The 25853-nt window shown below is 35.8% G+C and overlaps 1 protein-coding gene across 3 annotated transcripts; it reads right to left on the bottom strand.

The window, feature by feature from the left end:
• Positions 1 to 1803: 1803 nt before the first annotated feature.
• OSGIN2 (oxidative stress induced growth inhibitor family member 2) lies at positions 1804 to 20798 on the bottom strand. 3 transcript variants are annotated; one of them, XM_063079503.1, is made up of 6 exons: positions 20523 to 20798; positions 13921 to 14075; positions 7936 to 8072; positions 7235 to 7426; positions 6230 to 6321; positions 1804 to 3709 (listed from the first exon to the last, which is right to left on the bottom strand). In XM_063079503.1, the coding sequence occupies exons 1-6, from the start codon at positions 20564 to 20566 to the stop codon at positions 2680 to 2682; spliced, it is 1650 nt and encodes a 549-aa protein (XP_062935573.1). In that variant the 5' UTR covers positions 20567 to 20798; the 3' UTR covers positions 1804 to 2679. The 3 variants fall into 3 exon arrangements, with proteins under 3 accessions (XP_062935573.1, XP_062935575.1, XP_062935574.1); XM_063079505.1 differs by lacking the exon at positions 20523 to 20798 and adding an exon at positions 20278 to 20321; XM_063079504.1 differs by lacking the exon at positions 13921 to 14075.
• Positions 20799 to 25853: the final 5055 nt, after the last annotated feature.

Genomic DNA, 25853 nt, shown 5'->3' with positions numbered 1-25853 from the left:
ATTCAACTCTGTACTCCACAAATATGTATAATCAACTACGTTTCAATGAAAAGAAATTATATTATTTTCTAATCCAAAAAAAAAAAAAATGGCCTTATGCAACAAGCAGCCCTTGTAACCAACTTAGATTTTAAAATGACATTTCAATTCAGTCTAATTTTGTTTCATTCTGGGTACCTCAGTGTTCTAGAGGCTGGAACTTAATGGAACTTGTTTTTATTTAATAGCAGTATTTATTTAGATTTTTTCCCATTTTCTATTGACTATATAATATCTTAAAATACCTTCCACTTTGATATTTTAAAATCTGTTAACTAAAATTTAATGCCATGGAAACATTGTGATAAAACTTCTTAGATTTTTGAAAAAGTAAAGTTGGATGAGGTTCACATATTCAGGTTGCCTAAAACACTGAAAACTGTATCTAAATCTTATTTTTACTGTATCACTGTTTCTCAGAACCCTAAACAGATTCTGGTTTGTAAACATTCTTTCAACAACTGTTAAATATGGACTGTTTGCCAGATACCAAGCTAGACCTGTAGGGAAAAGGAGGATATGCTCACAACATGCTATGACTAGCCAAGTATTTACTGATTATCCCTCCCTGAATAGTTTGTTGATACTGAAGAACAAGGAAAGATTTGGAATTATGAGACAGAAACTGATAAAGAATACAGGAATATAGTACATTAGAGAAAGGCTTGAATGTCATACACTGCACAGGACAGCTAGGATTGAGGGAAACTTGGGAAATGGGAGGTTACCAAAGATGAAATTACCTACCAAGTTTATTTAGGGCACTACTGAAGCTTTATTTTCCCCAAATTCTTTTTTTTGTTTGTTTTTAAGTGCATACTCTCATCACAAAAATGCTATTGCTTGAGCTTGAGTAAGAGGAGACTTTTGAGACACAAGGAGATGTCACAATAGTACTTATCCATGCCAGAAAACTTCTTTATCATACTGTCATTTTTAATTTAGTGACATTAAGAAAAACATCCAATCCAACTCATTCAGAGATCAAAAACAGGCAAGCAAGAGAATACTGAATTAAGTACAGTTAGAGGATGTTATACCACTTCATTAACGTGTAATATTATTTTGGAAAAAGTTATCATCATAATAGGAAACTAAACCTGGATTGCATAGTTTATAAAAATCAAATTAAACTTAATCAGGCATGACAGTTATCAAGAGTCTAAGAACTCATCTGAAGCAATTAGCTAGCAGAAGCAAATATATTCTAGACCGTTATATTTAAGGTAAATTATGATCCTAGTAAACTAAGCACATAATATTGCAATAAAACAAACAAAAAATACTAACGCATTAGCCCACTTTTGTTAATTCTAAGAAAAATAGAATAGAGGTTCAATGAACACATTCCAGATGAAATAATTATACCAAAAAGAGAAAATGACTGTGAAATTCGAAATTCAATTTGCCACAGAGAACTCCAGAAGATTTTTTTATCTAACACTAAAAATTCTGGCCATTTGTGTGAAAATACAGACATTAAGTACACCTAAATAATGTAAATCAAGATAATTAGAGCAGATAAATCCAATAAATAACTATGGTATTAGCTGCTATGTCATCTCCAATGAACAAATACTATTAAAGATCTCAAAGTAATAATCGCCTTGGAAATGAAAAAGAAAGATTTTAACCTTATTTTCAATTTTAACCTTTAATAATTCTGACAATACTCAAACAATATTACAATTTTAGAAGTACTTATATTATGCCCACATCTTAAGTTTCAGTGATAGAAATTAACTCGATGTTCACACACAAATAAATAGTTCCTTCCATCCACAGTTTATTGAATTGCGTGGTTAAGTAGAGAATAAATCTCTGGAAAATATCTTGGCGGGTTCTTAGACGCCGAAGTATATACTAACATTATTGGACTGCTTAAATTATTAGAAGTTAATAATTTGACATTCCTGTCAAGGTTTCAACAATAAAAATATTTTTTTAAAGACCATCATATTTGGTAATAAATTAGATTTATACAACTGATGACTTTATAATAAATAAAACCTGAGTTGTAAATGCCTCCTTGCCCCCACCCCAACCCCAGCACACATACCCTTATATCCCCTTTTCATTCAGACCAGTGTATCTCAAACTTCAACGAGCACACATATTCCTTGGGGATCTTGTTAAAATGCAGTTTCTGGTTCAGTAAATATGTTGTGGGGCCTGAAAGTCTACATTTCTAACAAGCTACAGATGAAACTGATGCTTCAGGTCACTGGACCATCCTTTGAGTAGCAAGGTGACCCATTATATAGTGAGGACAATTTCTGGCATAATGACTGTGCAGTTTTATAGACTCAAAGCTATAATATTTCGGAATCAAACTTAAGATATAACCAAAAATGATCACAAAAAATAAATCCTGGAAGAAAAGAATGTTTCAGTTAAGTGAAAGCTTAAAGTATACCTAGCTGTCAATGTTTCTATTTGTCTGACAGTGATACCTTTGATACATTAAAATATAAATTAGGACACCAAATTCTGGTAACTTTAAAAAAATGAAGTTACTATATAGCTTGAGGCTCTGCTCCAGTTAATTCAAGTCCAGAAAATTCAAGCCAGTGCACTGCAAAATCACTATTAAAAATCTTTAATGGTAAACTGTCCATTTAAATTACCTGTAAACTTGCATTAAGCTATCCCATCTCCTCCTCCTCTTTCAACAAACAAATGCTGCTTTTTCTTCTGTCTTGTAGCTAAACAGTGTGTAATACCCAGTGCTCCTCCCTTCAAAAATCGAACAAAATTGTCTCCAACCAAAGGACCCAATGCAAAAAGGCTGGTTTCTTTAACACACTCATAGGTATATGCATCTATTTCCACAGGATTACCCTTACATGTAATCGGCTCGTTTGAGTTATGGCCTAGGTAACACCCTTGTTCCTTCAGAAAAGATAGATTAGGATGAGAACCTATCAATACTACTGCTGCAGAGAGCTTAAATATTTTCTTCAATCCAGAGACACTTTGAAGAATGCATTTCATGTCCGACTTAAAAGAAAGCACATGGTGCTCAGGAAAACTGGTATAATCAGATAAAAGATTTGAGTCTACAGAATATGACTGAGTACACATCATATGATAGACTTTATGATATTCAGGATAAAGCTTTTTGGGAAGCTGTTTGAAAATTAAGCTTGGATCAGTTACTCTTCTGCGAAATACATGAATCACAGGGATATTATTGTTGTAAGCACATAGTACTGCATCAGCTGCAGTAAGCCCAGAACCTACAATTAACACTGGATCCACTTTGCCACGCAACTTTCCTTTGCTTATAGTAGCTCCAAATTCAGGCATTGAATGAAACACAAATGGGAAATCTTCCCCTTCAACTTCCAGATGTGCAGGAGAATCCAATGTTCCAGTTGCCAGAGCTACATTCTCAGCAAAGAGACAGAAGGGAACATGAGAACCATCTGCTATTCGCTGATAACCCCTGATTTCCCAGTTTCTCTTGATAAATTTTGACTTCTCTATCTGTAAATGCTTTGTTGAAATATCTCCGTCTTGACTATCATCATCTTGATCTCTATAGAGTCTTGATACAGAGGTTATGTAAGTATTTTCTCTGAAATTCTTCTGAAGACCCATGACTTTTACATAATGTTTATAGTAGCGAGCTATTTCCTCTGGCATAACTCGATCCCCTTTTAGGCTCCTATAAAAGGAAAAGGAAAAATATCCTATGAGGGGTTTTAGTTTCCATGATTATTACTTCTCCATCTAGTAAGCTTTTATATCTTTTTAATTCCTCTGGACTGTCTTAGCTGTAAATCACTGAAACATTTTTACAAAGAAAGCCTTTTTTTCCTTTTTCTTTTTATATACAAACATTAATGAATTAGTTTTTGTTCTTTTTTTTGGTGGCTGCCCGGTACAGGGATAATGAATTAGTTTCATTAACAGGAATATCTCATGAGGGTAGATACTGTATATAATGCATCTTTGTTTCCCCAGTGCCATGCACAGTGTCTGCTCAAATTAGCTGCTTGATAAATTTTCATTAAATAAATGGATTAAAAAGTAGATATATGAAAATTAAACTTTTATTTCTTACAATTGTAATCTGTCAATTTCTTACAATTGTAATAATTTAACTATAATTAAATTAATTATAACAAATAATTAGTTATCAAATCTGTAACTTTATATTATAATCATTGAAATATTATAGGTCTCGGTTTAATATCTATGCTTCTTAAAGATTATTTACACCATCTTGACATGACTTTTATTTTTAATAAGTTGCTTTCCATTTTCCTAATGACTGAAAACAATTCAGATGTATCTTCTGCTGAACAAAATCATCTTATGTCTAAATAATAAGATATAACACATTCCACTCTACGTGTTTTCCTGCTCATAAAAAGATCAAAAAATATAATCTGTTCTTTATGAAAAAAGGACATTAGTATGTACTTCATTCCACCTGACTTTTAAAGCAACAAGCAGCAATGTCCTAAACCCCCAGCTCCAATTAGAGATAAGTAACAGTAAAAACAAACGAAAGCATTTGACATAATTCATTATATGGATGCTCCTCGACCTATGATGGGGTCACATCCTGATAAATCCACTGTAAGTTGAAAATGCATTTAATAAACCTAACCCACTGAACATCGTATAAACTCTTACATTAGCCTACAGTTGGGCAAAATCTTCTAACACAAAGCCTATTTTATAATAAAGTGTTAAATATCTCATGTAATTTATTGAATACTATACTGAAAGTGAAAAATAAAATGATTTAAATGGGTACTCAAATCACTTTCACATCATCATAAAGGCAAAAACTTAAAAACTTGACCATCTGTAACTTATAATTAGAAGTTCATAAAAATTTTTATTTTTAAAGTTTAATGATTATAATTAAAATTTAGAATGTATCAACTCTCAATTTTGACAGAAACCCTATGCAGTAGTTACTACTATCATTATTTCCATTTTACAGAGTAGGAAATTGACAACTAGGTTAAGTTCTTTCCCAGGGACAAAACATTGTAAGTTATACAGTCATGACTCAAACCTTGCCAACCTCTACAGACCTAAGAATCTGCTGTTAACAAAGGTAGGAACTAAAGCTAATATTTATCACAAGATTCATTTTCACATACTGCTTCAAAACACAATACATAACTTAGAAAGATAAAACACTTCTGGTAAATAAATCATAAAGCTTTCCCTTCCTTATCCACTTTACAAAGGGAAGAATATGTTGAGCAATTCCACTTGCTTACTTACGAAAATCAAGAACTTGCACAACTTGCCTGACTTTGCAACTTTAAGTTTCAAACCCATTTATAATTGCTTTTTTAAAAACCTAAAATAAATTTTTTGAAAGGTTTAATGTCAATTACCCATGATAATCTAAATTTGTGCTCCTTAAATTTCCTCTAAGGAAAATTTCCGAGGATTAACATGGTTTCTATCAAGCAAGAAGTCAAGTACTCAAATGTTACATTCACGTTCCAATAAAGGTTAAGTAACTTCCTGCTTTTAATTTGTTTCTGTGAGTAGTCAAATTTGAGTAGATTCTCTGTGTTAGTAATTCCTATCTAATTTTAATATTTACTATCGTTGTAAATGATAGGGATTTTTGTATTTCTCTTTTTAAGTATGGGGTTCTTTCCCCCCAAATAGGTAAACTTGTATTCTTCCAAGATGAGATTTCTTCTTACTTTCATATCTTTTATTAAATATTTACCTTCATACCCAAGTAGCCAACCATAGCCCAGATTCTATTTTATTCCATCACTCTACATGATCAATTACACAGTACATACTCTTTACCCTGAAAGTCAAACACTTTAGGATGTACACATGAGACATGCATACATGAAGCTAAAAATACACTCACAAAAGTGTGGAAAATGACATTCAGGTGGATAAGAAAGTAACTAAACAGAGGGTGATCTAACAGGAGAGTGGGATAAATCTGTGATAAACAAAGTCACAGGAAACCAATCTGTAAACAATCCCTTACTTCTGTGCTTAGTTTTATAGTAGCTCTAAATGGAAACTAGCTTATTATAATCACTGCTTCAAGGAGAAATTTTTATTTGAAAGATATGTACATTTATATTCTTCATCCAAGACAGAATCACAAACATTTTGAAATATTCTCACGGTCTCTTTTTCATTATACACCAAAGAATTTTTAACACAGTTTGATCTTTACCTTCGTTTGCTAGACATCCAATCCTTAAATTTAAGTCCAGGTAGCTCCATCCAATTTCCAAAGCTGATTGTCAACATGGAGCCTTCCATATTCTATTAGAATAAAAAAAAGTACAGTCAAAAACACAATTAAGAAGTAACATGGACTTTTTTTTTTTTTAGCCAAATCCATCTCATTTACCATAATTAAGACTCTGGTGTGCTCAAGCAGTCCTAACTGCATGTGTAAATTACCTCTGAAACTTTATTCTAATAAACTTTTTATATACTTTCATCATTTTGTATTATACATATGTATTTCTTCTTTCATCTTTTACATTTACAAAACAAAGTTACAGCATTACCCCGATGTCCTCACAATGTTGATAGCTTTGGCCTATGATCAACATGAAATTCAAATGTACAATATCATGTTAAAGAACAAATCAATATTTTCACTTTTTAAACAAAAGGAAAAATGTTCATCAGTTTCCAAAACGATGTTTTTCCATTTTAATTTTAACAGATTTTTAAAACTTAGCAACAAGACAGTTCCTTTCCCGCCACCAATCATAATTCTGAAGTCTAGACTGGTTGTTTAAGCTACCCATTCTATGGTGTTCTGCTACAGCATAAAAAGAGACTAACACAACCTCTTTCTTTTACATTTTTATTTAAGATCTTGAAAATATAGAGAAATAATAAATGTTGGTTTGAAATACTGTGTGAGATTGTGTAAACTTAAAATAAATAAATAAATAAATTTTTATTATGCAAAATACTCCTGAATTTTTTTTTTCTATGTAATTCTTATGAGATAGTATAGAGAAATGCTTATTCTGACTGTATCAGTAATCAAATTTGGCTTAATTAACTACTATTAGTAATTAATCCATATTTAACTAACTGAACTAAAATTCTTCTTAGATAAAAGTGTGATAAACATCATATATAACAGTATTATCACAATGCTTAACAATCATATACTAATTCACATATGCTAAAATACTAAGAAAAATATACTCACATGCCAAGCCCCACCAGGTGGACCTTTACCAAGAACTAAGTGTGGGATATAATGATGTTGTTCTAGTTTCCAATGCAAAACGGATGGATAATCATACCCAAAGTCAGCATCTGGATGAAGAAGTGTGTCAAAAAGCACTGCAACTGGATTGGATGATCGGCCCTCAAGGCCCTCAGACAAGTATTCTAAGTCCTGAATAAAAAAAGGTAGAGTTTGAAAAAAGCCAAAACAGTTAATGGTAAAGGATCATTACTCTAATCTAGCATTTCCCAGATGGTCTGCTATAGAACACTGAGGTTCACTGAGATCTTAATATTCTTTGGTCAAACATATACAGGAAAAGGTTGGGTTTTAACAAAGCTAACCAGATCCTTACACTTTAAAACTTAAAGATGCCTTTAACATGCTAATGTCTACCATGATCTCCAATAATACAAAGCAACACTTTTCAAATTTATTTGAGTAATACAGTACCTATTAAAACACCATCAGGAAATAATTTGGGAAATTCTGCTCTAATAAAGTCAAGAAAATAAATACAAGTAACTCAGCAGAATATATTTATGAATCTAAAATAATAATAATAGAAAGAGTTATTTGGAATAAAGGATTTTCAAATAAGAAACAATGCTTATATAAATAAAAAATAGTCTTGTTTCAGCATTAAAAAAATTTAAAAATTGACATATAAGAAATAATACCTGATCAACAATGGAAAGATGTCTTGCTTCATCTAATTTACTATGTAAAATTGTATTTGGGTGTACTGCTTCTGATGATAAATATGGTCTGTAGCCTGATAACATATAAGAAAGGCATATTCCTGAGGGTCCATTTCCTATTTAAAAAAAAAAATAAAAGTGAAAAGAGATATATCCATACATCTTAATACTCTTGTTCCTTGGCTTTTTCTCTTACTTCAAATATGACTCAATCCTCACCAATTCTTCCTTCTCTAATCTCTTAAAATTAGGTGTTTCACAAGATTCTAACCTTTGCCTTCTCTCTTCTTTTGGGAATCTTGTCTACTCAAGGCTTCAACTCCATACTATGGACTCCCAAAATCTGTTCTCTAGGCTGGCCTCTTTCCCAAGAATATATCCCACATTTCCATATGTTACTTCTTTACTCCACCTATTAACTTAAACACAATGTGTACAAAAGCAAACTCATGTGTCCCTTAATTTAGGTACCCTCTCCTTTAAACTCTATCCAACCTCCAAGCATGGTACTAGCAAAATCCAAAATTAATCAGTTTCTGGCTCTAAACCAATTTTGCCAACTATAGCCTGTCAGTTGTCTTTGCTATTCTCACTGCTATACTCTCACCTAGAAGACAAAAGGCTCCTGCAATTTCTCCTTCCTAAGATTCATCCACTCCCAAATCATTTCACATACTGCAATTAGATGAGTTTTGGTAGCACACAATCCTCATCAAATCACCCCTCTATTCTAAAAGCCTTAACTGCTCGTTTCTGACGATCCAGTGTTCTCTATGTTCTGGTCTCAACCACCTTTCCAGTCCCAGCACCTAACACTGTCTCTCGACATGTTTATAAGCTTAAACTAAAACCAAACTGAATTTCCCATTGAACCCTGTTGAACTACTTCCATTTATGCAGCTCCTTTAGTCTGGGTTGCCACTTCTTTATTATCTCTATCACAAATTTAATCCAACTGGGAAAACTGCTAGCCATCACAAAAGAATCCTGTTCCTTACCTAATACGTTATCCCAAATAAAATATACTCAAAGATGTGAATAAGAAAAGAAAGACCATAAGAATATTAGACAAGGGGTAATATTTCTACCTGGAATGCTGGAATGGAAAGCTTTTAAGCATGCTAGAAAGCCCAAAAGACAAAAAGGCAAAGAAACCATTTGACTTGGTACAAATTAAAAACAAAGAACAAATAGTAGGAGTTAGGATCTAAGGCAAAGAGCTAATTTTCTGGAATCAAAAAGAGATAAAAAACTAAAGAAGAAAAACCATATGCTATTATCAACAGATGCAGAAAAGCACTTGACAAATTCCAACATCCATTCATGGAAAAAACCCCAAAAACCAAAAACTCAACAAATTAGGAATAGAGGGGAACTTCCTCAACATAATAAACAGCATCCACAAAAAAGTCTACAGCTAACATCATACTTAATGGTGAGAAACAAGATGCTTTCCCTCTAAGATCAGGAGCAAGATAAAAATGCCCCCTCTCACCACTTCTACTCAACACAGTGTAAGTCCTAGCGAATGCAATAAGCCAAGAAAAGGACATCGAAGATATACAGATTGAGAAGGAAGAAATAAAATTGTCTTTGTTCACAAATGACATTATTATCTATGTAGAATATCCTAAAGAACTGACAAAAGAAACTCCTGGAATTAGCAAGCAATTATAGCAAGGTTGCAGGATACAGGTCAATATACATAAAGTCAATTGTTTTCCTACAGACCAGCAATGAACTAGTAAAATTAGAAATTAGAAACACAACACAGTTTACATTTGCACCAAAAAAAAAAAAAGAAAGAAATACTTGGGTATAAATCTAACAAAATATGTACAAGATTTATATGAGGAAAACCTGTTGAAAGAAATCAAAGAAAATTTACATAAATGAAGATATTACACGTTCATGGATAAGAAACTATACTGTCAAGACATCAGTTCTTTACAACTTAATCTATAGATTTAATGAAATCCCAATAAAAAATCCTAGCAAACTACTTTGTAGACACTGGCAAACTGATTCTAAAGTTTATATAGAAAGGCAGTGACCCAGAGTAGCCAACACAATATTAAAGAAGAACAAAGTTAGAGGATTGACATTACTCAACTTTCAGTCTTATTATAACGATTCAGTAAAGAAGACAGTATGGAATTGGTGAAAGAACAGACAAATAGATAAATGGCACAGAATAGAGAACCCAGAAACAGACCCACACAAATGTAGTCAACTAATCTTCGACAAAGGAGCAAAGACAATCCAATGGAGAAAGAATAGTCTTTTCAACAAATGGTGCTGGATCAACTGGACACCTTCATGCAAAAATGTAAATCTAGATACTAACCTTACACCTTTCACAAAAACTAATTAAAAATGAGTCATCAGCCTGTATGTAAAATGCAAAACTATAAAACTTCTAGAAGATAACTTAGCAGAAAATCTAGGTGACCTTGGGTTTGGTAATAATCTTTTAGATTCAACACCAAAAGCAGGATGAAAAAATTCGTAAGTAGGACAACATTAAAATTTAAAACTTTTGTTCTGCAAAAGACATTGCTAAGAAAATGAAAAGGCAAGTCACAGACTGTGAGAAAATATTTTCAAATACAGATAACTCTTAAAACTCAACAATAAAAAACAAACCACCCGGCCGAGCCCGTGGCGCACTCGGGAGCACTGCGGCGCTGGGAGCGCGGCGGCGCTTCCGCCGCGGGTTCGGATCCTATATGGGAATGGCTGGTGCACTCACTGGCTGAGTGCGGGTCACGAGGGGGAAAAAAAAGAAAAAAAAACACCCAATTAAAAAGCAGGCGAAAGGCTGGCTGATAGCTCAGTTGGTTAGAGTGTGGTGCTGATAACACCAAGATCTAAGGGTTTGATCACTGTACTGGCCAACCACCAAAAAAATTTTTTAAAAAGTAGGCAAAAAGTCTGATCAGACACCTCACTAAAGATAATATGCAGATGGAAAATAAGTATATGAAAAGATCCTAAACATTATTCTTTATTATGGAATTACAAATTAAAATAACAATGAGATACCACTACACATCTATCAGAATGGCTAAAAAATCCAAAATATGTATAGGCCACACCAAATGCTGACAAGAATATAGAGCAACAAGGAACTCTCTTTCATTGCTACTGGGACCTTAATATAAAATACAGATTTTAGTCAACAATTACATACCAATACTGGTTCATCAAGTGTAAAAAAATTATATAGCCACATTGGAAGACAGTTTGGCAGTTTCTTACTAAGCTAAACATAGTCTTACTATATATGATCCAGCAATTACACTCCTAGGTATCTGCCCAAATTAGTTGAAAACATGTCTGTGCAAAAACCTGCATGTGAATGTTTATAGCAATTTTATTCATAACTGTCAGAAATTGGAAGCAACCAAGATGTCCTTCAAAAGGTGAATGGATAAACAAACTGTGGTATATCCACACAATAGAATATTATTCAGTGATAAAAAGAAATGAGCTATCAAGCCACAAAAAGACATGAAGGAATCATAAATGTATATTAAGTCAAAGTCTGAAAAGGCTACATAGTCTATAATTCTAACTATATGACATTCTAGAAAAGGCAAAACTATAGAGACAGTAGAAAGATCAGTAATTGCTGGAGAGTGGGGTTGAGGAAAGGTATAAATAGGTGGAGCACAGATTTTTAAGGCAGTGAAACCATTCTGTATGATACTGTAATAGTGGATACGTGACTTTATACGTTTAGCAAAACCCACAGAACTATACATAACAAAGAGTGAACCCTAATGTAAACTATAGATTTTAGTTAATAATAATGTACTGATTCATCAAGTGCAACAAACGTACTACACCAATGCAAGATGTTAATTTTATTAATGGTGGAAATTGGTGGGGGGAAGGAGAAATATATGAGAACTACCTGTACTTTCTGCTTTATTTTTCTGTAAATCAAAACTGTTCTAAAAAATAAAGCCTATTTATTAAAATAAATAAATAAATGATATATAAGGGGAGTTAGGATCTGAGATAAAGAGCTAAATTCCTTGAAACAAAAAAGATACAACACTCAAAAGACAATAGGCAATGATAGAAAAATAGGCAGTTCATAGAGAAATATATCCTGGTACAGAGAAGTATAATCCCCTCATCCCCAAAGATGTTCCAATCCTAACCCCCAGAGCCTGCAAATATTACCTTACACAATAAAGGACCTTGTAGATGTGATTAAGAACCTTGACATGGAGAGTAAATATCCTGGACTATCCAGGTGGGTCCAATCTAATCACATGAGTCCTTAAAAACAGAGAACTTCCCCCAGCTGTGATTAGAGGGTGATGATGAAAGGTTAAGAAAGAAATGACTTCACTGGCTTTGAAGACCCAGAAGAGAGCCTGAAGCCAAAGAATGTGAACAGCCTCTAGAAATGAGAAATTGCAAGGAAACAAATTCTTCCCTAGAGCCTCCAGAAAGTTAACGCACCTCTGTCGACACCTTGATTTTGGCCCACTCAGACCCATGTTGAACTTCTGACTTATAGAACAGTACGATAATACATTTATGTTGTTTGATGCCACTAGGTTTGTGGTAATTTGTTACAACATCAACAGAAATCCAACATACATATCAAGGAAATTAGATCTTTATCTGTGCTTTGGCTAGTGGTGCTACTGCCAACAGTAAAAGCCCTATATACATTAGGTTAAGCTTAGCTGAGGTCAAACAGGGATAGATTGCTTTGGGCGAAGTGAGGTGGGCAGGTGTAGATGAAGTGATCTGTTTCCTTTTCTGACTCTCCTATAGCCTAGCCAGACAAGAAGACAGGGTTCCTTATTTATTCCAAGACATCCAGGAAGGAAGGGAAAAAAAAAAAAAAAAAACTGGGTTGGACATAAGAGGGAAAATGAAACGTATAGCTCCTGAGATCTACCTTGGATGGTAACTACTACAAAACTGTCATCTCCATCATATCCCCTAGAGGGGCATCTACTATAGAAAAACAACCTCACTATCCTCCTTTTTCTTCCTTCCTTCCTTCCTAGGATCTCCCATACGCCAGTCAGAGTACATCACTTTTCTTCTCTTCCTACTAACTTTGAAACAAGCTATCAAATAAACTCAGGAAATCATAAGGCACTCATGTCCCATAATTCTCTCCTCTGGCTTGGCTTTCACTATAGTACTTGTTTGACTTTCTTGAGTTTGAGTATTAGGTAAAAAATATACATGACAGGTAATTAAATGCATGCAATGAAAATAATCTATAAAAACTCTTTAAGTATGTTTCATTGATAATTTAAATTTTAATACCTTCTATGCCTATCTGTTGAAGTGGTACAAAGGATATATAATAGTAATGTTATGGTTAAGGTAATTACAAACATTACTGCAGAGTAATATAATGTCACTGCTAACTGAGCACTGGTTACCAATTTACACAAGTCACTAAACATAAGTCAGCTTCCCTGTCTGTATCCACCCTTCCAACATCAGAAAGTTATAGAGTTGTAAGGTATACTCCAATAATAAACACAGAATACTCAGTACACAGCTCTAATAATATTGGTTATCATCACTACCATGACACTGTCATATAGTTAACACAAATGATAAGCGATATTTTAAAATAACATAGAGGCTGGCTAGTTAGCTCAGTTGGTTAGAGTGCAGTGTTGTAACACCAAGGTCAAGGGTTTGGATCCCCATACCAACCAGCCACCAAAAACAAACAAAAAATATACACACATACACACATATAGTAATATCAGTCCTTCAATGAAGATATTGTATTCTAACACTGACTCTAACATCAGATAAACCAAGACACTCTCTCCAAATATTTGGTTATTAGTTACTTGAACATAGCAAACAATCTAAGAATACTTTTCAATACAATCCTAACTGTAGATATATAAAAATAATAAGGATCACAACTGTAACTTTAAGAAGTAAAATGCAATAACATACCTATTATCACCACAGGCAAAGTCACTGATGAATCTTCAAGTAAAGAAGTTTCTTCAACTAATGGCATCGCTTTAACTTTTCGCCCCAAATTATCACCAAAATATTGCACTAAGGAATTAAAAATCTCTCCTTCGGTTTCAGTGTCACTATAATTTCTTAAAAACAAAAACAAACAAAGAAAACCAAGAGATACAGTAAATATAGCAAAAATATTCAATAGTTCCATAGAAGGAAAAAGGAAATCCTTCTAGGTTAATGCTTTCAAATTAGCAGCTTAGCTACATGTCCACCTACACCACTTTAATGGTCAAAAACCCTAGACAGCTGCTATCTCGTTAGTATCTTTTAAGCAAGTCCCTATTAAATAAGCAGCTCTATTTAATGACTAAAGATCCAGCATTGTATTTGGGATTTTACAACTCTCTGAGATCCCCTAGGAATGACTAGTTTCTCCTCTACTTTTTTCTCATTAACTAAAAGGTGAGTGAACTGAAAACAATACATAATCACATATATTTTAAGGAAAAGTTACTGTACTTATATATTATAAATTATTCCTTTTGATAAATAAATGAAGTTTATACATTTCTACTCTCAAAAAACATTAAAATTAAAAACATATTAAGTGGAGTATCCCCTGAACATGGTTAATGTTCTGAGTTAACACTACAGATTACTCAGAATAGAATCCCAGAATTATTTTTCATCTTCATACAGTCAGCAACACCCACAATGTCTGGAGTATTAAACTGAGTACCTCTCAGTGGGTGAGTGTGCTTATTACTATTCCCAAAATGATAAATATGGAATGGATCAGTTATTTCACAGGACTCAAGTCAAATCACTGATTTCCAGAGGAGATGGATAAATGTAAAGAATACTGAGAGTTTTCCTGAACCAAAGTAACCTCTATCCCCAAGTATGTGGACTCCTCTCACATGGCCCCTTTTGACCAAAATAGGTAGCCCTGTCACACTGCAAGCCTGCCCATGGAAGAAAGTGTTTTAGGCTCAATCCATCAGAATCACTCCAACTACTGCCTCTGATCAGATGCAAATGCACATACTGTCTTGCCTGCTTCCGCTTCTTCGCATCTGCATTCAACACGAGTGTTTTACAACCCGGCCTGTCCCTAATATTTCTCCAAAGTGTGTGCAAAGGACAGATTCCCCAGGTCCTTATGGAGGCTTGTGACCACAGTCATTTTGGCTATCCAGGCCCAATTAATATTGTTGTTGTGGTAAAGGCCATGATTCTTTTTCAGGAGATGCTGACCTCATCTTCAGTCTCTCCCCAACATCCCTACATCAAACATTGTTGCTTCCATATATATATATATATATATCCAGGGAAATAACAAAAAAACGATCATTACTCTAAGGTCTTGGTAACTACAAAGATGTTTCCTTCTTCAAATCCTTTTTTTTTTTTTTTTTTTTTGGCAGCTGGCCAGTAAGGGGATCCAAACGCTTGACCTTGGTGTTATAACACTGCTCTAACCAACTGAACTAACTGGCCGGCTCCTTCTTCAAATCTTAACTAAAATTTCTAATTTAAAAAAAATGGCAGGGAGGGGGAGAGGGAGATATGCTTGGAGTTGAGTCAACTTGAGAGTATATACATTTAATAAGCTAGATTATTTAAATATTATCTGATATCCTATACATTCTGAAAGTAAACTGATGATCTTTTGAAAATGACTAAGAAGGAAGGTATTTTAGTAGTTACTACCATAGCTGATTTTATAAACAAAATCCAATGATCTGAAATGCCTTTACCAGTTTAAGTTTACCAATAAATACTGTAAAATGAATACTTAATATTCAAATTCCCTAAGTACAAACCAGGGCTTGAAAAGGAGGGTTGGTTTAAAGAAACTCCAAATCACTTTCACTTAAAGGTACAGTAGAATTCAATTTTTGTATAACTCATTATTACAAGTCATTTAATATTCTAAGTCAAGTTAACTCAAGCAATTTTTTTCCTGACAAGCCTTAGAATTTTATTACAGATATTAATTATATATTTACTACATATTTTATAGGCAAATACCTTTCAATACACTGACTTGTCCTCTCAAACAATCAGTTTCTACGTAAAAAAAAAAAAAAAAAAAAAAAAGTAACTTGAGGTTACCTCAATTAGAAATAGAACGCCCTCTGTTGGGCTTCTGTTAGCCAAGAAAGTAAAACAGCTTTTAAGATGTCAAAAACATCAGTGAAACAATAGATCACTTGACCAGGCCCTAGACCAAAGAAAATGCCTTTTTTTTTTTTTTTAAGATAAGACCTTTAATGAGATATAATTCACATATAAAATTCACACTTTTTAAGTGTATAATTCTGTAGTTTCTGGTACATTCACAAGGTTGTGCAATCATTACCACTAATTCCAGAAAATTTTTACCACCCCAAAAACATACCACCCACCCATTAGCAGTCACTCTCCATTATCCCCTCTATCCAGCCACTGGCAACCACTAACCTTTCCATCTTACTGGATTTGCCTATCCTGGACATTTCATACGAATGGAACCACTCATACAATATGTGGCCTTTTGTGTTTGGCTTCTTCCACTCAGCATGTTTTCAGAGTGCACTTGTGTTGTTGCACATATCAGTACTTAATTTCTTTTGATGCCTACATAATACTACATTGCATGGATATACCACATTTTGTTTATTCATTCATCAGTTGATGAATATATGGATTGTTTCCACTTTTTGACTATTATGAACAATGCTGCTATGAACACTCACGTACTAGTTTTTGTGTGGACAAATGTTTTCATTTTTCTAGGGTATACAAGTGCATTGGCTTGACCATACACTCTATATTTAATATCTTAAGGAACTGCCAAACTGTTTTCCAAAGTGGCTTCACCATTTTACATTCCCAATATACAAGGGTTCCAATTTCTCCACATACTTGTCAACACTAGTTATTATCTGTCTTTTATTTTAGCCATCCTAGTGAGTGTGAAGTAGCATCTCACTGCAGTTTCCATTTGCATTTCTCTAATGACTAATAACATTAAGCATCTTTTATGTGCTTATCTGCCACTCGAATATCTTCTTTGGAGAAATATACACTCAAATCCTTTGCCTGTTTTTTAACTGAACTATTTGTTCTTTTTATTGCTGAGCTTTACAAGTTCTTTACATATTCTGGATACAAGAATCAATTCACCATAAATGTAAGGATTTCTAAACGCTCAATTCTGTTCCATTGATCTATATGTTTATTTTTATGCCAGCACCACGCTGTCTTGATTATTGTTGCATTGTAGTTAGTTTTACAATCAGGAAATGTGAGTCCTCCAATTCTGTTGTTCTTTTTCAAGACTGCCTTGGCTATTCTAGGTCCTCTGCATTTCCATATGAATTCTAGGATCTGTTTGTCAATTTGTGCAAAAAAAGGCAACTAGGATTTTGATAGCATTGCATTAAATCTGTAGCTCACTTCCAGGAGTATGAACACAATAATTCTTTTCCCTTTATTTAGGTCTTGTTTAATTTCTCTCAACAATGTTTTATAGTCTTCAGTATACAAATTATGCATTTTGTTGTTGTTATTAAATTCATTCCTAAGGATTTCACTATCTTTGATACTACAATAAAATTGTTTTGTTAATTTCATTTTCAGATTGTTAATTATCAGTGTATACAAATACAATTCATTTTGTATGTTGATCTTGTATCATGCAATATTGCTGAGTTCATATAATAGGTCTAGCAGTTTTTTGTGTGGGGGTGGTCTCAAGAGATTTGACTCTAGTAGAGTAAGAAGAGCCAAAGTTTTAGCTTAATTAAATTCTCTACACATTAGCTTATCTAAATTTACTCAGTATAGGTAATTTGTTTGAATTTTTCAGCAATCATTGGTGTAACCTGTGTGACAAACTATTTGTAATAAATTTGTATGCTATTTGGTAAATTTCATAGTGGTTTAACAAGAAGATATTAGAAAAAACTCTGATTCAAGAGAAGGAAATAGAAAAATGAAAGTATGGTTCACTGGTTTTACATAAAGCAACAATGAAACAACGGCCTATTAGTAACTATTATTCCTAAAAAAATTCAGAGCCTAAGTTATAAATTTAGTATTGCTGTACATTTTCTATAGTATATGCATGCTATATCTCAGGACTATCATAGTGTTAATTTCCACTTTAAATTTCCAATATGATGAATAACTATTTTACTTACAACAAAAATTTATTTTGAATAATAAAAATCTACTTTCCCTTTATTTGGGGCACCAATTAAATTGGAAAATACATACAATGACATTTAGGAAATAGTAAAGAACAGCACCTTAGGCACATGCAAAAATAGTAACCCTATTGTTAGGCATCAAGTTAAGACTATTTGACATTTACATTGATTTTAGAGGCCTTCCATTTTCTGTTTTTGAAATATTACAGTCCAAAGTTTTCAAACAAATTTAAAAGAATGGTGTAGACATATACTTGGATAACAAAAAGACTTTTCCCACATCACAGCAGTATTTCTTTAAATGATCGCTCAAACTAAAATAAAATACTATACTATCTGAATTTTTATAGTCTTTGGAATCATAATCCTAAATTTTACTAAATTGATACTACCACATGAGAAGAAGGTTCTAAAGTCACAAATGAAGTAAGTCACACTCTTCACTTTCCAGAACAGGAAGTATGCGGTTTTTCTCCCTTGGAACGTTAGTGGACAGTTCTCCCATAGTACTTATCTATTCACATGTTAAGACAAGATCCAAAATGTAGATGCTGTCACAACCTGTTTTAAAACAAATGCTTCTAATCAAACTGCTCAAAGAATAGCATTAGTAAATTTAAAAGATATTCCTAAGGAGCAGGTAAACGGGTTTTTGGGGTTTTTTTTGTTTGTTTGTTTTTTTAATTTTAAACACAACAGAACTGTTTTTACAACGGAAGTGTGGTCTGTTAATCATAACGTTTACTTTTTGGCTAGCAGTCTTGTTTTCTTTTGTTCCTCAAAAACCAAAATACAGAAAATATTTTGTTTTCATTTCCTACTCCAAATTTCCATGCACAGAGGTAGCACACGATATTCACCAACTAGGGTCAGTTGAAAGGGTACAAGTTCCAGGCTGTCCCCTTAGATTTCAACTGTACGCCAAAAGGTGTCAAAAGGCTTTTCAGTAGTATTTTCTGAAAGGCATGTCAGTTTCTCAGGGACTTCAGTTTAACAAGTTTTCACTAGAGAAACGTGTTTTCTAAAACTCTCCAAAGTGAATCTGACACTCAAACCACTGTTAAGCACTCAACGAACAAATTTGCCTAGAAGTTAAAATCCTGCAGTTTATTACATAAAACAATTTTTTAATATCCAGAATGTAGAGACTCATACAAAACTCACTGAGAAGCTGGACAAGCCTGGATTGTTGCTATTACAACAGGAGTTCTGAACTTTCTCTGTGCCTTACATCCCCTTTGGAATTTGGTGAAGCCTGTGGACCTCTTCTCTGACCAGTGTTATTAAATACATGCAGGATTTACAAGAAAATGAATTAAACTAAAATAGTCATAAAAAATAAAATTGTGATATATTTGTCTATGCTTCTCTACCGCATTAAATAACAAGATCAGTGATGTGTGATAATTATTGTAATTTTGAAAAAATAAGCACAAACAGTATTTCTAGATATCTGTACCTGTAATGTGATATGGAAATATTTGTGATTTCCACTGATGGCTCACAAATACTATTGTGATTTGTTGCTTACATGCATAATTAAAGTAAATGTTAGTTTTTAAGGTTTAATGAAATAATATACCTTTCTTTCCATCCAAGTTCATGGACAACCTAAATTCTTTCTATGGACCCCAATTTAAAAACTCTTGATCAGAGTTTCATATTTTACCAAAAAAGAAGTATTTCACATCATTATTCTGAAACATTCCAATATGTATATAAAGCAAAGCACTAAAGTCTTCCCTAAGCTTAAAATTTCTTTTACGTCACGGTTAAAACCAGTTTCTAATGTCTTTGGTCCTTCTCTCTATAACTGACCTAAGTGTTGGCCAACTGTGTCAGATCTACAACACATATTCTCTTTTATTTTAAAACTATATTACTTTTATCACCCCCTAAATAAGACTGTACAATCGCCACATTTCTCCACCATACATGGTTTGAGGTGACTAACATCTTAAGTCAGAACCTATCTGCAACTAGATGACGACACTAAAACGTACTCCTCTACGTTCCTTCAACCCAGTAACTTATCAGCATTTTTTAAATTTCTTTTTTTTTTTTAGACGGAGGCCCATCGTGGAGCCCTTACTAAAACTTTGTACTACTTGGATGTTTCCGTTCGCCGTAACCGACTCACCCCGGCCTAGCCCATCTCGTAGTCCGGGACCCGCGCGGGCCAGTGCAGGGAAAGGGGACAACAGAGTAGGGTTCCCCGAAGCAAGGAGCCCCGAGCAGGAGCGGCCGAAGCGGGCCGCGGCGGTAGGACGCTGCGGTCCAGGCGCTCGCCCTTCACCCCAGCCCACTCCCGGCCACGGGGCCCGACAGCGCTCCCCACCCCACCCCCCCCACCGGCTCCCCTCCAGTCCCCGGGGGGGAAGTCACCTGAAATGACCGGCCAGGGAACAGCGACAGCACCACACGGGCATGGAGCGACGCGCGAGGGGCGCCCGAGCGCGGCCAACGCGGCCGCCGCCGCCTTCCCCGGAGGGGCTGCCCGCTCGGGGCGCCCGCTCGCCGGGGGTCGCGGAGTCCGCCGGGCGCCCCCGCTCCGCACCTCCCCGTGGCCGCCCGGGCTCTGTGACGCGGGAGTCCGCCTCGGGACAGAGGCTTCCGCTCCTCACCCGTGCGGAGCCCGGCGCCGGCGGCGGGTGATCTCGAGGCGCCGCGCTGGGGGCGGAGCGGGGCGGGGACGCTGCGACGGCGGCGGCGGCGGCGGCGCGCGGGCTCCTCCTCGCAGGTGCGGCGGGAGCGGTCGAGGCCCGCGATTGGTGGAGCCGTGGACGGGGTGAGGGGCCGGCCCTGACGGAGCGGAGGCTGCGCAGGCCGGGGGCCGAGGTCGGCCGGCCCACCGGACGGCTGTGGGGGCCATCGAGATCCAGGCCTGCGCCCCGCCGCCGCTCCGCGCGCGCCCGACACGGCGAGTGGGAGCATGGCGAGGCCGGTGGATGCGCGCCCAGACGACCGAGGGCCGAGCGGAAGAGGAGCTGCTCACTCGGCCAGCGGGACAGCCCGGGGGAAATCCCTGTGGGCAGCGCGGCCTCCGACCCCGCCGAGGATCCCGGGAAAGGCCGCTCTTCCCGCCCCTCGGCGGGAACCCACCTTAGCGCGCTTCGCGCTGCCCGGGTGCGGACGCCGGAGCTTCCGGGCGCTCCTCGCCCTTGGCCCCACATCACAGTCACCTGGGGAAATCACCAAACCACAGGTGCCCGGGCCCCACCCCAAAGGTTCTGATTATGGAAGACCGGCTTCCAGTAAGGGGTCAGTCTTCCTCCCTTAAGTGGCTCTCAAACGTCCACGAATATGAGCATTACCTGCTTCACTGGCTAAAAAACCAGGTGCACAGGCCCGCCCCGGACCCCCCGGCTCAATTGGGGGCGGAAAGGGTGGGGGGAGGGCAGGGACGCGCATTTTTAAAGTAATTGTGATGCGGTTGGGAGTTGGAAAAGTTCCGAATAGTGAGTGTCCTTATTCGGTGTTTGTCAAAATTAAAAGAGGGAAAACAACGAGGAGGGATGGATTACATCTCCTGTTCTCCAGAAATGCTTTTCTATCCCCCTTTCAAAAAATGCCCTGAATGTTTTCTTAAATTTGCTGAAAGCTGTCACTGAGCAAAATTGCAGTTAGCAGGTACTTTAGTTCCTGTGGAGCTTAGAAAATAAGTGGAATTCAGGATGCCTCCAGGATGATACGATATAAGAGTGTACGAGTACTTACTGTTTTAAAAAATTATATGTTTTTCTTTGAACTACTGACAGCTTAACACGTTCATTTCACTTTAATGTTGATTATGAAAGTGAAGCATGAAGTTACATTTCCGTTAAAGGACCTACATTCTCAAAAGCTATGCTGATCCAATCCAGAGAATTTAAATAGCTGATAGTATAAGAATGTTTTTAAGTACTTTGTATAAATTTTTCCTTTATACCTTTGTTTTCTTTTGAGTTTTCTCGCAGTAATTTCAGATCAAATAATAAAGTGGGCATATCAAATTGTAGGCTTAATCTGGTTTGTTTTTAACTTTGTGAACTTTCATTCATGCTTTACACTTGATAATGGTTTGTGATTAAAGCAGGCCACAATAAGTACAGAGAGATTTTTCTGATAGTAAATGGGACGTATCAGAATTTTCCTATTTTTATTTTCAAGTTGTAGATGAGGGCTTATTTAAATATAAAACCTAGGGTTGGTGAGATTGTGGGGAAACAGACTGTTGGTGAAAGTGCAAGTTCATATGTAATCCAAAACTACACCACCCGCATGAAAGGAACTCAGTCCTCCTTTCACTGCCCGCAAAAGCATATTTAAGGTGGGTCTTATCTCACACATTTAATCATACCAGTTCAGATCCCCAGAAGGGTCTCCAGTGTCACCTGGTTGTAGAATCCTTACTGAACAACTCTTTTTAGTTAACATGACAGTATTTTATACATTAAATCATAATGTAGTGGCTAGGAGGATTATCTGTGTTTATATCTTCTCTGTGCTAGCTGTGTGATCTTGAGGAAGTTACTTGCTATCTCTGAGCATTGATTCCTCATCTGTAAAATGAGAATAATAGAACTTCACTGGTTGTGAAAATTAAATAAGAAAACACTTATTAAAACACCACAGTGCCTGGCTCATGTTAATCATCAAATAAATGTTAAGTTTTCATTATTATCAATAATAATATTAAAATATTTTTTACATTTTCTACAGGCAAAATTGTGGAAAGTATGTGCTATGGACTGAATTGTGTCTCCCCCCAGCCTCGAATTCATATGTTGAAGACCTAATCCCCAATGTGACTGTATTTGGAGTTAGGGCCTTTAAGGACAGAATAAAAAGTTAAAGTTAATTCAATTAAAAGTTTAATTAAAGTTAAATCAGGCTGTAAGGTTGGGGCCCTAGTTCTATAGACCTGGTACTTTAAGAAGTTACTTCAAAACGTTTGTGGAAATAGAATTAAAAGATGATACAAATCTTTCCATGAACTTTTTGAAATACCCTGGTATAAGAGAAGGAAGAAACACCAGAGCTCACTCTCTTCCATGTGAGGATACAGCAGGAAGGCAGCAAGCTGGGGAGAGAGCCCTTACCAGGAACCAAATCAGCCAGCATCTTCATCTTGGACTTCCCAGCCTCCAGAACTCTGGGAAAATAAATTTCTGTTGTTTAAGCCACATGGTCTTTGGTGTTTTGTTATGACAGCCTGAGCTAAGACACTCTTTTTGCACTTTCTAGAAGCAAACAAAAAAATTTAATGTTAACTATTCAAAATGAACTTTCATTTCATAAACTCTAAGCAAATGTGTCAATAGGCCATGTAATAAAAGGCAAAAATTTTATATTATAAGACTCACAGGGTTCTAGAAAACATTCTAGAAAAACAATTCCTCTTTTTTAACTTCATGCTGTGGGAAGCTCAGAAGCCTTTCACATTTGTTATCCTCAAACCTATTGATGCTTTTTGGTACAGTGAATACCTCTGTTAAGCTGTCAGGTAGGAATTCTCATCAGTTCAGTTCTCTATCTAGATGGCAAATAATAGAAATGCTTCCCTGAGTTTATACAAAATTGGGGACAGGAGCTTAAGATTGGTGCTGGGGACTTAAGATGAAGTTTGCTCCTGCAGTTTGATCTTGGGACAAAAAGAAAAATACCAATAAGGCTTCTTGCTAAAATATACAGTTTATTTTTGTGAATATTGTAGTAGTTAGGTTCAGTTGCAGAGAACAGAATTCATAGAATTCACTCTAGCTTATTTAAAGATAAAAATGTCTTAGAGTATTAAATGTTTTGCAGAATTATAGGAGGGCTGAAGAAATATAGGTGGAACTCTCAGAAAAATTCCCAAAGTCACACTGCAAGAGCAGGTCACCAAGGGAGCTGCTACCTGTCTGGGAACAAAAAGCTCTCCACCAAATCGGAAAGCTGCGGCTACAGCTGCTGACTCCAGAACCGTACCTGACATGCAGTATTTTAGTTTTTTTATTGTCTGTCTCCTTCTGCTACAAGTAAGTCCAGCAGATCAGGAACTTTGTTTCTTTGCTCACTATTGTATACCCAGCACTGAAAATAGATCTTGGTTTGTTGTAGGAGTGAGCACACACAATTATAGGTAACATCTGCCCAGTAAACCTAGCAGGGCTGATGTTGGGTAAGCCTTTAACCAAATGAAGGGGTAAACATGAGTTATGTGAGACTCATTTCTCTGTCTCATCTCCTGTAAGTTCAATTTATTAGGCTATATTTGCATTATTACAAGATTAGAGAAAAAGGGAAAAGTAGACAACAACGGAGATAGAAAATATGACAGAAAAGATACATCATAAGAATCTAAGTTTCAATAACAGAATAATAGAAGTTCCAGAAAATAAGAATAGAGAAAGTGGTTGGATGAAACAGTTTAAAAAAGTTTCAGAACTAAAGGAAGACATGAGTTTGCAAATGTGGAAGACCTACTGAGTACTAAGCAGGAAAAAGAACAAAATATACACATAGACATATCCCAAAATTTAAAGATAGTAAGAATAAAAATAAGATTCCAAGAGCCTCCAGAGGGCAAATTCAGGTCCTCCATAAAGGAATGAGAATCAGGCTGGCAACAGACTTCTCATCAACAGGACAGGGCATTAAGAGAAAAGCGATGCACTGAAAGTTCAGAGGGGCAATGACTTTGAACTTGGAATTCTATACCAAACTAAACTATAAAGTATGGGGACAGAATGAAAAAGAAAATTAAACATACATTGAGAAAGCTTTACCTCCCAAAAATTATTTTTTAGGATGTTATTTGAGAATATAGGCCAGCTAAACAGTGGAACAAATTCAGAAGAGCAATGAAGGCAAGTTCCGGGTGACAGTTGTGCAGCTTGAGGCCTGCCTATCCAGAATGAAAGGAGACTACAGGGCTGTAAGAAAGAGAACCACCTGTAAGAAAATAGGAGTCCCTAGATCTGATGGTGTCCTGGAAAGGTTGGAAGAACCTATTTTAATGATGCCATAAAGGTAGACAATTGAAGACAAAAGTAAAAAGGCAATTTGAAATCCAGTGGGGTGGAGTATGTGACAAAGAACATACAAAAAACAAGTATAGTTACAGAATGCAACTTGCCTGGGCAGTGAATAATGTTTACACAGATGTAACATAAACACTACTGATTTTCAAATTTACAGTCCACGTATAGACAAAGCAAGAATCCCTTAACAATGGTTTCAAAGCAGACTGTAAATGTTAAGAATGGTCATGTAAAAGGGACCAAGAGAGATGAGAAGGGTATAAGATATAAAATTCTTATCTGGTAAAGTGAAGAATTAATGCTTATAGTTAAAACAAGACATAGGAGTTTAAGTACAGTTGACCCTTAAACAATATGGGTTTAAACTTTGCAGATCCACTTATACTCGGATTTTTTCCAATAAATATATTAGAAAAATTTTGCTTAGGTATGTCATGAATGCACAACATACCTAACCAAAGAGTTAAGTAGCCTACTAACAGTAGTAGTCTTTTAGTAGTTGAGTAGTTACGTAGCTAACTACTACCTTAAGTAACTACTTTAAGTAACTTAACTACCTTAAATAGATGCAGCAAACCACTCCCTTCACCCCCCTATGGGGGGGTGGACTGGGGGCTGGAGGTGCAGGACAGCAGTCACTGACTTGGGGAAAGTGTGCAATGTACTTCAATGTGGTTAAATATTTAAGTTTTAGGGGCACCAAAAGTTATAT

Source organism: Cynocephalus volans, chromosome 15 (assembly GCF_027409185.1).
Source record: "Cynocephalus volans isolate mCynVol1 chromosome 15, mCynVol1.pri, whole genome shotgun sequence".
NCBI lineage: Eukaryota > Metazoa > Chordata > Mammalia > Dermoptera > Cynocephalidae > Cynocephalus > Cynocephalus volans.
Note: the sequence above shows the minus strand (reverse complement) of the source record. Positions and strands in the feature narration are given on the sequence as shown.